This window comes from Sciurus carolinensis, chromosome 13, assembly GCF_902686445.1.
Source record: "Sciurus carolinensis chromosome 13, mSciCar1.2, whole genome shotgun sequence".
Lineage (NCBI taxonomy): Eukaryota > Metazoa > Chordata > Mammalia > Rodentia > Sciuridae > Sciurus > Sciurus carolinensis.
The window spans coordinates 81,400,951-81,417,311 of NC_062225.1; the positions used below are offsets into that span (position 1 = coordinate 81,400,951).

The following is a 16,361-nucleotide window of genomic DNA, read 5'->3' on the forward strand; positions in this document are numbered from 1 at the left end:
GCAATTTAGCAAAACCTTGTCTCAAAAAAGTATACAAAGGGCTGGAAATGTAGCTCAGTAGTAAAGCAACCCTGAGTTCAATCCCCTGTACTGGGAGAAAAAAAAAAAAAAAAAAAAGCTTGAATGAATAATATAGTGCTGCAGTGTCTGATACAAGAGTTGCTAGCTATAGATAGCAAACTAAGTTTAAATTAATCAAATAAAGTTAAAAATTCATTCCTTAGTGCACTTGCCATACTAGAAGTGCTCAATAGCCACATATAGTGCTGTACAGAATCAGATACCAGTGTTCCACCATCAGCAAAAGTACCACCTGGACAGTACTGTATGAAGAAACTGGACTTCAGGTAAGTTCTGAAAATGCAAACCTACTCTTAGAATTCTTGATGGAATCTCCTCTGCCTGCCTGCCTTTCTCAAGGTTAAAAGGGGCAAAGTGTTGTTCCACAATTGAAAATAAACACTAGTGTACTTTTGATTTGGAAAGCGGAAGTCTTTCCTAGTGGCCTATCTGGGAGGACACGTCTCAGTCCACCAGCTGAACTCTCCAAATGTTGTATAGAACATAGGAAGTTGTTAATACCAAAGTCACACTGAGATAAAGTTTATTGTCATATAATGAACAGTTTTTCAGAATGAACAAGTCTTCTGTTTTCTTTAAATGTTGCATGCCACATTAATTGTCCCTTTATGAGGAGCCTGGAAAAGTTGGCAGGTTGGGTTTTCCCCTTTCATTGGCATTAATTCCTTAAATTCCAAAGGTGCATGTCTAAGGGTGTATTTAGTAAGTTGTTACCTAACCATTATAATAATGAACATCGATTTCAAATTTAAAATTACAAAACAAGAATTGGGGGAAATCAAAGGTTATAAATTTATTTGGGACATCTATTGCCACCTCTTTGGATGCCTTTGAAAACAAGCAGAAATCAATACATTTCCATCTTTTTTTACTTTCAATAAATAATATCTTTGTGTATATGTATATATAGATAGATATACTTAGTGTGTCATTTAGCAGAATTTTAAAGTTTTACACTGCATTCATCCAAAACAGCTCTTTCCAGATTGATAGGATGCAAATGAGGTAAGAATTAAGGCAAACCCAAAAGGCATGCAAATGTAGTACGTTTATATTCACCGATAATACAAGCGCTTATGTGTGGACCAGACGCAGGAACCAAGGGCCCCTCTGTGTGTCTGTCCAGTTCTATTTTACAGGAGAATGGTGCCACAGCTCGTAATTAAGTTACATTACCATGGGGGTCTCAGTGCTACTAACATTATGTAATCAAGGGGACACGAGCATTAGCAAAACAGGTACAAGAAATCATACAGCTCTTCGTAGCACATTTCTGCCCAGGCTTTGGAGGAAGATGTTTTTTATGAAATGATATTACACATATCACATTGTGGCAGGTTGTTTTGTTTTATAATATATGCTTTTAAAATTCATTAGCAAATGACATTCTCATGCACACAAGTGTTTCAAACACAAGAAGCAAGTCCATTTATAGGTAGTCCAAGCAATATTTGTGTGTGTGTGTGTGTGTGTGTGTGTGTGTGTGTGTGTGTGTGAATAGCTGCAGACTGAATGGAACATTGAGACTTTTGTGCAGTCCATAGCATTGACATCAGCTCATTTCTGAATGTCGCACTGGAGAAGTAATACAATGGAAGGGTCGCTCTTTGCAGCTTCTTTGAATTCATCCAATGTGATCTGGTCATCCTTGTTCTTATCCATCTTGCTGAAAATCTTGTCTACCCGCTGCTCAGGCGTAAGGCCGTCCTCATTCATTTTCATCATGATCACGGTGCCCACCATTTTGTAGATAGCCTTGGGGGAAAGAACATTGTAGACGATGTTACCAGAAAACCCAGGAGAGCAGAGAGCTCTTCTCGTCTCCCCTTCACCTGACTGGATCCTACTCATCCTTCAAGGTTTAGCTTCTCCTTCCCCAGAGAAGTTTTGTGTTCTGTGCTTCAAGTTCCCATGGCAACCCATATCACTCTCCCCAACAGAATGCATCTCTCGCTTTATTGTAATAACTGCTTTGCCTTCCCCACCAGAGAGTACATTCTGTGAAGCTGGGGGATCATGTGTTTTGCTTTCTTCTGTAATTTCAGGACTTGATAACAATGCTTGGCACACAGTAGGTCTTCAATAAATAGTGATTAAATGAAAAAATCCATTTAACTTGCAGGAGGTGGGGATGTGGAGTTAGGAAGCAGTAAGAGGAAGGGTAAAGTGAGATGTTGGTGAAAAATGAAGCTGGAGAGAGAGAAACAAGATCAAAGTTCTAAGTATGATAAGGAATTTAAATTTATTTTGAAGGACTCAGATGGTTTTCAATGAGATGGTGATAGAAACAAATAAGTCTTGTGACCAAATACTTATAGGAGAATTCTGGATGATTCCTGAGATTCGGGTTGGAGGAAGTGGATAGAAACAGCGGTTCAGTGATGAGATCAAGAATCATGAATTAGGAACAGGTTCAGGAAAGAAAACGATGTGTTGGATTTTAAATATTCTGAGTCTGGAGTACAGATGATAGTCAACAAACACTTGCCTTGGTGATTTAAGAAAAAATAAAATGTGGGCCCAGCCAATATGGAACTTAACAATGTGTTATGACAACAAAGCCAGGTGTACCATTAAAATTGAGCTCTAAAAGAAGTTAGTTTAGTAAGATCTGTAGAGCAGGGACTGAACAGAAGGAGAAGATTCCGGTTCTCCAGATCAATTAATTGTCCATAATTTTCATTGAGTGTTTCCTAAGTAGAAGTAATTTTCTTTTTTAGAGAAGTGCTTTAAAAAGATTAATGCACATCCATACACATATGAGAATGTTCAAAGCAGCATTATTAATAATAGCCTCAAAGTGGAAACACAAATGCCCATCAATTGGTAAGTGGGTATACAAATATGATATGCCTAGTGCAATGGAGTACTATTTGGGCAATAAAAAGAAATGAAATACTGATAAATGCTACAACATGAATACACTTCAAGAAGAAGGAGAAGCAGCTGCCACCACTGCCACACACAGGGCCACAGTGTGTGATCCCATTTCTGTGAAATATCCAGAAAGTCAGATCCTTCAGAACAGGCCTGCAGCAGGAGTGTTCTTACAGGTTCAAGATAGGATCATGTTGATGGTTGCATACCTCTATAAGTTAATTAAAATACTATTAAATTATATGCTTAAAATGGGTGAATTTATGCTTATACACTACAAATTCAATAAGCCTGCTTTTAAAAATGCTAACAAGGGAGAGTAAACTACTAGCAAATGCCTTATTAGCAAGTTAAAATGTCCACTGAGATAAAATGTTTTGCACTTGTGCATTTTTGTAGCTAGATTGTGTTGATCTATGGAGGAAAAAGTCTAAGGAATTTGAAAAGAGGCAGACTGTTGAAGCTTCATTTTTGTGGACACTTGGTAGACAGGAGCTAGATTAGTCCAGTCGCCTGAGTGGGGCCAAGGGACAGGCAGAGACTGTGCTTTTTGCCTCTAGTTTTAAAAGAGGCAACCAGGTTGTCTGTATGTAAGCTGCTACCCTTACTCTGTCCGTTGAGAGGTAAGATCACCAGTTCTTCCACGAGCAGGGGTATGCAGAGAGTGACCAGGACAGACGCACTATGATCACGTCAGGCAACAAGACACACAGACACCAGCTCCCTGGGCCTCAGCTGACAACTCTGAAATATCGTCTCATTGACCTCAGCCACGGCGCAGCCCTGCATCTGAGTATGACGACCAAGAAAGGCCCTTCCCCGTGCAGCCCTGTGTGCTCAGTCTCCACAGAGACCCAGGGAGGGCGCCCCAGACTCAAAACCAAACACCAGAGTGCCACCAGTGACTCCTTGTGACCTCCCTTGGGGATACACCTCACGGGGCACCCTGCATGCGTCCAGATGTTTCGTATGCACTTTCTTCACACAGGATATGTTATCACTTGTGCTTCCTGAGAAGAAATAATTAAGTCTTAATTAGGTTTTCATTCACCAGAATGTGTAGACCCATCATTAACCCTCTGCCCAGCACTTCAGGTCAGACGTGATGTCCCTCAGTGAGACTGCACGCTCCTTCACTCTTCCTTCTCCCCAGCGCTTCCGCCTCCATTACCAGCACCTCCTCACTGGTGTCAGGGCCCTTTCTCTTTTCTGGGCACTGGCACTTGGGTCGGTAGTATCCCAAAGAGCAGGACTATGTCTTTTCATATCCGTCTCTCTGCCACCTTGCAGAGAAACTGGTCCTTAGAGAACAGTCAACAACAGGCCACAGGAGCCTAGAGGGGTGAGAATTCTGGGTGAAATAGGCCAAGACAGCATCTTGAATAAGGCCAGGTGATCTAGACCTGAAGGGATGAGGGGTTTGGGTAGGTACAGGGACAGGAAGCACATTCCAGGCAGAAGGAGTGTTCTGAGCCAAAGTTCCCAGGCATTCCACAAGGGCGAGGAGCCAGAGATGGTCAACCTGTTTGGAGCTGGGAAGAGTGCACACTGACAGGTCTCAGGGAGACCAGCTGCAGAGCTACAGCACTGGGCCTGGAGCCACATGGTCCCGCTCCGGAAAGTTTCTTGGTCCAATGACTGAGAAGCCACTGAAGGACAGAAATGCCACAATGCAAATGTTATTGTAAGTACATTGGTCAAGGTGGCTCAGCACAGGGGACCTGGAAACAGGAAGGTATGCAATGGCACAGGTGACAGGGCCCAAACCGGGCAGAATAATGGAGGTGGTGCTGGGAGGCAAGCATGAGGAAATGAGAAGGGGGAACGGGTGGCATCTGGGACACGGCTGGCTAGATGGAAAGGACTTAGAGCTGGGATTGTTGAGGAAAGTCTAGAAGGAAAACAAACCAGAAGCCTAAAGATAGTCTTGAGGAACCACTACCCTGTTCTGAGTATTTATCCTGAGGAAGGAAGCTGGCAGGGGCTCACTGTCTCAGTCATTCCCACAGACTGTTTTGTTCATAAGAACACCAAGGCGACACCAGGGTCTGACTCTTAGAGCTCCCTTCTGTGATCTGAATCTTTGTGTCCCAAGTCCCTGTGCTGAAATCCTCACCCCAAGGTGATGGCCTTTGAGGTGGGGTCTTCAGGAAGTGACTGGGTCATGAGGGTAGCGCCTTCATGAAGGGATCGGTGTCTTTAGGACGGAGGCCCCAGAGAGCCACCTACCCCTTCTAGCATTTGAGGACCACAAGAAGGTGCCTCTGCGGCCCAGGAGGTGGGCGGTCCTCAGTCACCAAAGCCGCCCGTGACATGATCACGTTCAGCCTCCAGAACAATGAGGAATGTATTTCTGGAGTTTATTAGCCACTCAGTCTGTGGTGTTTTATCACAGAAGCCTGAACTCCCCTGTCGGTCGTGTCCAACCATGAAGGACTGTCCCTACCGACTTGCCTTTCACAGTAAACTAGAAAACTGGACAAAAATAAAAGAAGCAGTTTTTTCCAGACTTTACAACTGGCAGGATAGGACTGGTATTCCTGAGAAGAAGGTAACGAAGGAGAGGAGCCCTGAGGCTCAGCTTCCCACCCAGAGTCGTTTCTGGACTGCAGAGCAGGAAGAAGACCCAGGCAGCATAGCGTGGCAGTCCTACCTCTTACCTCTCACTGACTCGAGGAGGCAGCAGCTGAGCGGGGAAGGCAGAATTAACCTGAATTTCTGGGGCAGAAGACCACAGAGGAGACTGCTCTGTAGAGAGAGGACTCCAGAAATCTGCCTAGGGGTCTCCTTCATCTGTGTCTGCAAACCAGGCTGCACAAAGAGGGTGAAACTCCACAGAAATGGAGAATAACTCTGCATTTACACAAGACTGTGGAATGTTCAACTCTCACCAGTTGGAGCAAAGAGTTTTTTTTTTTTTTTTACATAGTGTCTTGTGGATGTATGTGATGGTGAGATTCTATGTGGTCTATTCATTATGTACACAGGAAAGTTAGGTCAGATTCACTCTGCTGTCTTCCCTTATCTTGTTCCTTCTCCTTCCCCCTCAGTCCCCTCCATTTAGTTCACTGATCTTTCTTGTTTTGATGGAATGCCCCCAACTTTTCCCTTTCTCTACCCCTCCACCCAATTTTGGACTAGCTTCCACAAAATCAGAGAAAACATTGGACCTTTGGCTTTCTTATTTCACTTAGCATGATAGTCTCCAGTTCCATCCATATTTTCATTCTTATTTATGGGTAACGTTCTATTGTGTATATATACCACATTTTCTTTATCCATTCACCCAGAGTAGAGGGAGCTTGCTGGGGCATTCTGTAGTAGGGCTATTGCCCATCTTTCTCCTCCTAAGCAAAGCCTCCTGGAAGAGTTTCCTACACTCTCTGTCAACACTTCCTCCACTCCCATTTTCTTGGGCTGTTCCAATTGGGATTTATCCTCCAATTCCACTGAAACTATTCTTAGCTAGTTCACCAGTGGCCAAGTTTCCAAATCTAATTGTAAATTGTTAGTACTAATCTTATTCCTATCAGTAGCATTTGGCATGATGACACACCATCCAATATTTCTCACTCTGTCTATTTTGCTTGGACCTTATTGGACATCTCTTTCTCAATCTCCTTTCTGTTTGTTCCTGCTGTTACTCACTTCTAAGTGTGAGGATGCCCTGGGGCTAAGTCCCCCGGAAACCTCTTCATAACCTATCATGGTTCACTTAAATCCTTGAATAAATCCCACTGCACACTGGCCTGCTTTCCACCAGTCAGGGTAGAGAGACCTCAGTGAACACATGAGAAAATCAACAGAGGCCCTAGAAGGGCCACAGAGGGTAAAAGGGAAACACCTTCAAAGAACTACTCTTGACCTGACGTAACACAGCTTGGAAACAGCCTTGAGTTCACACTAATTCACATGCAGCCCACCTGCCTGGCAAAACAAATCTCTCCATTATAGATGATGTAGCTAAGTGCATTCTACTGTCATGTATAACTAATTACAACAAATAAAAAATTGAAAAAAATCTCAACACTGAAATAAAGAAAACATATAGATATCCTCATGTAACATTCAGAATGTCCAGGGACCAATAAAAGTTATTAGACATGCCAAGAAGCAAAAACATGTAATCCATAACCCAGCAGGAAATCATTCCATCGAGAATGCTTAGGTTTAAGAGGAGAAAGGCAGAACAAGGAGCAGCCCAAGACTGAGGAAGAAACGCAGTTGTGGGCATCCAGGAGCAGCCTGGTACTGAGGGTTTGGGATACTCGGGCTTTGGCTGCTTTTCTTAACATCATTACCAGTTTTCATCTGGGGACCCGCCCCTCCTGAATTTCTGCCCTTGGGGTTGGGTGCCCTTCACCCCAGCTCCAGGATGGACTCTTGCCTACAGCAAGCAGTGCATTTCTCTCCCCAGGTTGTAGTGGCCGGAGCAGGGGTGGGCCAGCACACTTATACATTCAGAGAAAAGCCACTAGGCAGGCATCAGCTGCAGAGTGCCTTCTAGGTTGCAGGATCAGGTCACGGTCCTGGGATAATACAGCAGTGAGCTGAGAGTCCTTCTCCCCAGAGTGTATGTTCTATGACGGACTCTGTTACACAGGGCCATTTGGAGTGGGCGATAAATGCTGTGACAGGAAACCTTCTTGGTGAGAGGTCAGATGGGGTCGGGTGGCGCTGGGCACATTTGGGTGGAAGTGCTGGAAAGAAGGCCTTGCTGGGAGGAGAGATGTGGGCAGAGATGAGCATAGTGAAGTGGGGGGGGGGGGACAGAGGGCATCCTAGGTGAGGGAGAAGAGGAGAAGGCCTAAGTGAGATGGAGGTTGGAGGAGAATCAAGAAGGCTACCAAGCCTGAAAAGCAGGGAAGATCCAGCCAGAGCAGAGGGCAAGAGGAGTCCTGGGTAATTGCAAACACAGCTTAAAAAGACCCCTGGAGGCTGGGGAATGGTGAGAAACCAGAAGGAGGTACTCCGGAACCCCTGGCTGAATATGAAGCCCAACCCGGAAGCTGGTATAAGGAAGGGTACCCTGTCCAGCAGAGCAGGGCCACCAAGGCCAGGGAAACTGCCTGATCACACTTTTGCGTTCAGTAGTCTTTTGTGTTTGTGGAGGACCTTGTGGTCAGTGAGCGGGTGGTTAAAAGGCCACCTGCTCATTAACAGGAATAGCCCGATACTGGGTTCTGTGACTTCTCTCTGAGCTGTGCTGCTGTGGGGAACAGAAGCAGGGCAAGTGGAGGCCTGATGTGCAACCAGTGTGGCTCCAGGCAGGGAAGAACAGAAGCCACCTGAGCACAGGCCCTAGGAAGCCGTTCGGGCTGCCCTGGGCATGGTCCCCTCTGGAGCCCACCTCGATTATCTCCAGCATTTCCACCCGGGTGATCTTGCCGTCGCCATCCAGGTCATACATGTTGAAGGCCCAGTTGAGCTTCTGCTCAAAGCTGCCCCTGGAGGTGATGGACAGGGCGCAGATGAACTCCCGGAAGTCGATGGTGCCGTCCCCGTTCTTGTCGAAGGTTCGGAAGGCATGCTGGGCAAACTTGGAGGCATCTCCGTATGGGAAGAACTGCAAAGCAGAACACACATGTCAGGGGTCCGCAGGGAAGGAAGTGAAGCTGCCCTGGCCTTGGCCCGGAGAGTCCAGGGCAGTGGAGGCCCAGGGCGGGGCCTGCTCCCGTTCCCGTGCTTCTGTGCGGGTGGGAGGCAGAAGGCACGTGCCCTCTCACACAGGCACTGCCCCTTTCTTTTGAGAGATGCTGGTGACCCGTGGCTTTGGGGTTGATGAGGCCCTGGAATCAGTCAACAAGCACTCAGGGTGCTGCTAGCTCCTCCTATGTGTCTCCTCTGGTCATTTTCCCCCTGGGGCTACTGAGGCAGGCAGCCGGCCTGGCAAGGTGGTGCCTGGGAAACACCCTGTGGTTCGAATCTGGATTCACTGCCCCATGGGGCGGGAGGGAGGTTGCTGGACATGGCTTCTCCCCCACCAGCTCCAGAGCCCAACACACACTCCTCTCCTCCCTCAGTGAGTTCTGGCTTCTGACTTCTTTTTACAGGGACTTTTCTTTTGCAGAACAGACATTTAAAACCCATTAAAAATAGAACATGACTGGGCTTATTTTCGAGAGACATAAAGAGGTTTCTTCACAGAACCAGCAGTCATGGAGGGTGCGTGGGCGACAGAAAATGGACAGGCAGAGAAAAAGGAGGCAGAGACCCAGAGGAGATAAGACCCGAGAGCGTCGTTCTGGGCTGGCTTGGGTCTCTCTGGACAGGAACCTAGGCCCATCACAAACAGCAGGTGGTTCTGACCTCTAACAGGCTGACGTACCTCAAAGTCAAACACAAAAACAAACCATGTGCTATTCAAAGTAGAAAGGCAGAGTCTGTGGTTCTGGTTCTGGGAGAATAAAACCAGCAGCTACAGGGGCTACAGCACATCACTCAGGTGGCGCACTCCTGTTCTTATTTCTCTCTAAGCCATGCTGCTGGCTAAGGGGACCAGCTGGCCAGCTTCCCTGTGTCCCCATGGCTGTCTCCCTTTGGGGACATGGGGACATCTTTCTCCCTGAGCATCTCTGCATTGTGCTGAGTGCTACTGCCCCCTTCTCCTACACCCCAAAGCACAATGGAAGGGGAAAAAAATTCCCCCAGAAATAAATATGCCTTTCCACAAAAGGATTCAGCACGCGAGGTCCTGAGAGGAGACCCACGTTCCAGGGGCAGGAGAGGCTGCTGTAGACTTGGGTTTTGGCAGCACTCAGAGCCACCTGTTTCGGTTGCTATTACAGTGCAGCAATTTATCCCAACATTTAGTGGTTTCAAGCAATAGCAATCATTTTATTAACTCAGAAACTAATAATTTGAGGACTATTTTGGTTTAGGTAAGTGTTCCCCAAAAGCTAATGCATAAGACAATGCAAGAAGGTTTAGAGGTGAGATGATTGGGTTATGAGAGCTTTAACACAATCAGTGAATTAATCCCCTGAAAGGGATTAACTAAGTGATAACTGTAGGCAGGTGGGGAGTGGCTGGAAGAGGTGGGTCCTGGGGATGTGCCTTTGGGGTGCATATTTTGTCCTTGTTGATCGACTTCTTGGTGTGATGTCTTGAGCCGCTTTCCTCCACCACACCCTCCACCACATCCTCCCACCATGATGTTCTTATTTCCTCACCATCGGGCCCTGAGGAATGGAGTCAGCCATCTATGGACTGAGACATCTAAAACCATGAGCTCCCTTAAAATTGTTCTAGTCAGGTTTTTTGGTCACAGGGGCAAAAAAGCTAGTTAAGATAAGGACCACTTCTTTTTCCTTCAAAAGTATCTTTCTGTGACTGTGAAAGACAATGTCACCCTTTGTTTCCTCATTCTGGACACGTCTTCCACTCCTGCTCTCCTTCATTCTTCATTATTCATCAGACTTCACGGAGACCTTTCTCTCGCCAGGCCCTTGTCATAGGTGCTGGGGATGCAGAGGCCAATACCTCAAAGTCCCCGCGCTCTGGGACCACACAGTTAATGGGAAACCCAGCTTGTGCCACGGTCATGTTATCTGGTAAAGAGCTGGGACATGGGTGTGGGCAGGGGCTCCAGGAGGGGGACCCTGGAGGGAAGAGTTTTCCTTCCTCTTTGACCAGCTCAGCACAATTCCCACCCATTTCCCAACGGTACTTAGGGTCTGGACCTGAGGACAGGATGGCACATTCTGAGCAATTTTGAACCTCAAAAATTCGAATTAAACAAGTTTGCTCTTCACACACCTTGTGCGTGAGTGGCCTTCCTCCCTTCCTGGGAGGGGGCTGTTTGCTGATGTGATCATCTGCCTTATCGTTAGGGGCTGGGGTATAGCTGCTTCCTGAGATCTGACCTTGAGTAGGGTGAGCCATAGGCAGATTCCCAGTCCCCCTAGTGCAGCTTCCACTAGCCTGTGGGCAGTGACGTGAGCGCGGGGGGCTTTTCCCCTCATTCCTGTAGGTCTCTGGCATGTAATGCCTTCACTTTCTTCTCACAGCATACTTTTAAGTTAAGGGATCTTTGACAGTTTTATCTAAAAATAGCTGAGTACCTGAGGTCTGTATATTAAAAATTAATTTAAACCTGGAAATCCTTCAGAGAAAAATCGGACACAGATTTTGAGCTCTAAAAGTCACCTGCATCTTGCAGAAGGTGTGTTCACTGACTTGGGCAGAACTGAGTGTGCTCAAGGGCCCTCGAATGTCTGAAGGGGTTGTTTCCCTTGAAAACTCACCCTATCATGTTCTGAATGCTTTGAGTTTTTCTAATAGGAAAATGCTCCCTTTTTCGATGTAATGATCCAACTCTGAATGTATCATCATGGGAAAATAAAGCCACAGTGCTTTCAATCTCTCTAGAAAGAAATCGGGGTCTTGAACTCACTCATTTCTTTCAGAGGACAACAGGGCCTGAGAAGTACACGTTTTTCACATGCTGTTGCTTGAAATTTGTTTTGTTTTGTAAATTCAATGTATTTTGCTTCAACTCCTGGATTTAAATGTTGATATGGAAGTAATTTTTGGTGGCAGCACTAACTACAAACTAATGACTAATAATAGATAAAACCTGTTGAGCCTGAAAAAGTGCATCTATTGATTCATACAATATACATAAGGGTTATTTATCTCCTCTAGTTCTTATAACAAAATGTGACACTGTAAATTCCATTTTGCAGGTGAGAAACAAGCCTTTGAAAGACAAAGGTTCCAGGCTGTCTGTGGCAGAGACAGGACTGAAATGCAGACCTCTCTGAGCACTTCTGCTACACCTTGAGATCTGTCTTGATCGAGTAGTTGAGGAATCAACTTAAGTCCACATTTGATGAAGACTTAGATAAGTCTCGTCCCTCCATTGCCTCTAAAGCTTGGAATCCTCTGCTGTGTTTATCTTCACCTGCTGGCAGCAGCCTGTACTGCAGGGAATTTACCAAAATGCTACCAAGGGATATTTTTAATGACTCACTCAGTCTTTAACTCAACAAATATTTGTCAAGCAGCTACTATGTGTCAATAGCTATGTTAGCAGATGAAAATAAAAAGAGAAAGGATAGTGGAGGAAAAACATATTAATCAAACTACCTCATAAATCAGTATAAAATTTCCCTATGAAAAATTGTAAAGCATACAGACCCACAAAAAAAAAGTATTGGAGCTGATACTGTGAGGTTGACACTTAAAAAAACTTAGTATGTAGCCCCTTCCCCCAACAAGCAGGCTGCTGATAATTCATTGCTCTTCATCATAGTTTCGAGTTTAAGGGTCAGAAATGTTCAGGATCACATGGGTCTTCCCTGCTCCACGCCCCTCCCCTGAAGGGACTGATGGTCCGGTGGGTAGGAGAAGGGCCTCAGGAGATGCTTGCTGTCTTTGTCGCTTCCTAGGCAGAGAACAGGCTTCTCTGCATGATCAACCAGCTCCATTGCAAAAACTTCCTATAAAAGTTGGCCATCCCTGTGTTCCTTTCTCTCTAGAGTCTATCCAGCAGTGAATGTTAACAGCTGCATTTCCTCTAAGAGGTGTTGAGTGATACGGAGACATGGTTGTGGTGAATGTGAGTTGTGTCATTAGCTCTCCAGACCAGAGTGGCCACAGAAAGGTTGTGTGATGGCTGAACAAGAAGTGACTGCAAAGCCCTGGGCACCAGCCCCGGCTGCGGTCCTCCTCTGCCCGCCCCCCAGCCCCCTCTGCACCTTCTTATTGCCCTTATATCTCTAGCAGTTGGACTAGATCGGTTTCTTCCCAGAGTCTCTCCCTCTCCCGAGATCACGGTGTGCTCCCTGCTCGGTGTGATGGAGGATGGGGCTCTCCCAGTAGCCCGCAGCCTGACCTGGGCGGGGGGAGGTCTGCCCAAGCCAGGCCTTGAGCCAGGCCTGCCCAGCCCCCTGTGATGGCGGTGTGCAGCCAGGAGCGGCAAGCCAACTGCCGAGGGCAGTCTTTCTCCAGGGCTCTGGCCTGGGCCCAGCTCTGGCCGAGGCCGGGCAGCCTCAGACCTCGGAATGGATCTTTGCCCATCCGTTGACCCGAAGTAAAGCTCATGATGAGACCCAACGTGGGAGGATCCTGGGCTGCTCTGCTGTTAGTCTCGGAGAGGCAGGAGGTCAGTCCCTCCTAGACCCCAGGTGCTTTTAAAACACCGCCACTCAGTCCCTTCTATGTTCTTTGTTCTCAAATGTCTGAATGCCTGTGAACACACAGTCACTTCCCCAAGCCAGGGTCTTCTTTATCGCACCCCTGGGGTACGGTTGCTCTAGCTCTGAGGTCACTTCCTTCACCCTGCTGGGGTCAACAGGGCTTCCAGCCCCGAATGCATGACCTGGGCCTGGACCCACTCTTCAGGTCCTGCTACTGACACAGCAGCGATCATCCCATGAGTGACTCAGAAATCCAGGCCCGAAGCAGGTCCTTTCCATAGGCTGTCTCAGCTGAATTCTGCAGCAAGTTCAGGACTCGGAGGAGGGCCATTAACTAGGTAACTGGTCATACCACTAAGGGGCTGGGGCGGGACCAAGCCCAGCATTGATTTGGTCAAAACCCCAGCTCTCTGGCCTCGCTGCCCACCAACTGAAGTCTCTTCATCCTTCTCCATTAGCCCTGAAGACAGGGTCCTGGACTCTGGGGTCCTGACCTCCCTTGGTCACACTCGGGGGCCCTGGAGGGGTCTGTAGCTCACACCATACATCTGCTCTTTGCTTTCAGCCCATGTGTCTTGCCTGCCTCCAGTAAATGGCTTCCAACTCCCCACCCTGAGGGCTGAGGCTCTCAGTGTGGGTGTCCAGTCTCTTGAGCAGACTTCCTGCACCCTGGGAAGCAGGTGGTTGGTGATGGGGTCTCAATGATCGGGAGCTGGGCTGCTGGGTGACATGGCGTCCTCGAGGGTTAACTTGGTATTTGGTTTTGCTCCCAGCTCTTCATGCCCATGAGGTCTAAGCCAGGACAGGCCCTGTTGCCTTGATGGCCTTCCCGGGCCCACTGACATTACACGTGCCTCACCTCTCAGCTCGGCTCTCAGGCCCTCCCGTCCATCCTCCACACAACGCTGGTCTCCAAGACCCTCTGGTCTTGACCCCACCTCTGTGTCCAGCTGCTGGTCCTCTCTGCTGCTGGCTCCAAGGCTTCCTTCACTCTGGGGCCCTGACTGTGCTCTCTGGTCCTAGGCATGCTGTGGGACCTTTGTCATGCTTCTGCAGGTGTCTGAAAGGCTCCTTTTCTGCGGTTGACCCAGTTAACCCCATTCCTTCTTTGGCCCTTAATTGGGCCTTTCTTTCTTCAGGAAAACCCTCTCTGAGCACAGATCAAACCCACTTACTGCATGCACGTCACTGGGTTCCCTTCTTAGTGACACTTATCAGAGTTGTGAAGAAGGGCTCACAAGCCTTTCTCCCATTTGGCTGGAAGTTAGATGGGGGCAGGGAGTGGTTTGCATTTGCCACCAGAGTAATCCCTGGTGTCTGGTACACAGCCAGGCACACAGTAGGTATTCAGTAAATGTCTATCAGATGAACAAGTGACTCAGCAGCAGGTGTTTTTTCAGTCCTGTGGAGCCAGCGGCAAATGGCCAGTCACAGGGTTGCAATGAGTTGTGAAGTTTCCTTACGCCAGCTGTGCTAAAGAAGGCTCGCCATTTGGCCTTCAGACTATTCTCGTTACTACTTTAGCTGATGATTCACAAGGGGTGAATCATCCTAGAGCGGCACATGCGCTTGGTCACGTGCATGGGAAGAGGAGAGAGACAGTTCCCCTTAATTAGAAATGGTGAGTCCAAAAACAATTTCCTGCCAAAGTGTTCATTCAACAGATACTCGCAAAAGCCCCGATGGTGCCAGGCTGTATGCTGAGCTCTGTGTGGGCGGGAGGAGGGTGAGGAGAAGCTTTCAGCATAAGAAGCGGGGCCTGGTCCCTGCCCTCCAGCGAGGCAGTGCCTCAGAGTGGATGCAGCCCAGATGCGAGCTCCTACCCCTCGTGGGCTCCCTAGGAGGAGGTCAAGAACAAACCCTGCTCCTACTCCTGTGGGCCACCCAGGTCCTGAGTGGCTTCTCAGAGCTGCCCCTCCACTGGTCCTCTGGGTAACAGGATGCATTTTCTATTGCACTGCGGTCTTTATTGCAAGACAAGTACTATTAGCTCATGGTTATTGCACCGTTGCATATATCATTGGAGAAGAAATTTGTCTTAGACTAAATTTCTAGAGACGGGACTTTTACCTCTCGGGTAAACCATTTTTCCTTATGTCCTTGACCAGGTCTCTCTGCATGCATATGCCCTATACCGTAGGTACTTTATAAGTGCTTCTTGTACCAGGATGGATAATGGAAGCAACTTGCTGTGGAGAAAAGACGCTGGACTAAGACGCAGGGTGTCTGGATGTGACTAAGGTCAAGTCATTGTTAGGTCAGAATTTGGGCTACTGTAGAAGAAAGAGCGGAGCAACTGAGATGAAGGGCAGCGCGCCAAACGGTGATCCATCAAATGGACAAGAAAACTCCACTGACCCTTAACTCCACCTGTTGACCCTTAATTCCACTGACTCTTAACTTCACTTGTTGAACCTTAACTCCACTGACCTTTAACTCCACCTGCTGACCCTTAACTCCCTTAACTCCACCTGTCACTCAGCAGGACCCCGCCCATTCCAGCCTATAAAGACCCTGGGCAGCAGCCGCCACTACCCTGACCCAGGAGGCTGGGAATTTCGCCTGAGGGCCAAATTCTAATAAAGCTTGCTTCCTCCGCTTTCTGGCCGCTAACCGCGCCCCTGAGCTTACAGCCATCTTCTCTCTGAGGACTTCATTTGCCTCGATGTAAAAGGAGGGACAAGTCAGATAAGTTTCAACCTTCCTTCTACCTCTGTTTCACTTAGCTTTTTCTGATCCTGGAAATAAACTATAAATAAATAAATATTGGAAGCTGGGTGTGGTGGTGCATGCCTATAATCCCAGTGGCTCCAGAGGCTGAGGCAGGAGAATCGTGAGTTCAAAGCCAGCCTCAGCAAAAATGAGGCGCTAAGCATCCCAGTGAGACCCTGTCTCTAAAGAAAATACAGAACAGGGCTGGGGATGTGGCTCCGTGACTGAGTGCCGAGTGTGTCTAAGTTCAGTGCCCGCAACCAAAAAAAATTGGAGAACAAAGAAAATAATTAATAGATGCTACTTTTGTGTTTTTGGATTTGTTATTAACCAAAGTGCCTACACCGACTGTCCCTTGTGTCTCATGCCCTTATTGTAGGATCAGATTTTGAAGGTGAATATCTCGTTATGTATCCCTACGTCATCCTTGCGCAGGGGCCATGCTAATCTTCTCTGTATCATTCCAATTTTAGTATATGTGCTGCCGAAGCGAGCACATGTATCCCTATGTCTAAGTCTGTTTTTAATCTAATCATATCTCTGAAGCCA

The 16,361-nt window shown here is 47.4% G+C and overlaps 1 protein-coding gene and 1 non-coding gene across 2 annotated transcripts in view; both read right to left on the bottom strand.

Moving 5' to 3' along the window:
• Nucleotides 1-587: 587 nt before the first annotated feature.
• Nucleotides 588-16,361, bottom strand: part of Vsnl1 (visinin like 1) — a 106,415-nt gene continuing 90,641 nt past the window's right edge. The window contains exons 3-4 of the mRNA XM_047523337.1: nt 8,309-8,524; nt 588-1,836 (exon numbers count right to left, since the gene is read on the bottom strand). Of these exons, the coding sequence (XP_047379293.1) occupies nt 1,639-1,836; nt 8,309-8,524 (414 nt within the window). The 3' untranslated portion in view covers nt 588-1,638. The remainder of the gene's footprint in view (nt 1,837-8,308; nt 8,525-16,361) is intronic.
• On the bottom strand, nt 16,203-16,309 carry LOC124963783 (U6 spliceosomal RNA). The gene has a single exon (XR_007104819.1). It is a non-coding gene; the product is annotated as a U6 spliceosomal RNA (small nuclear RNA).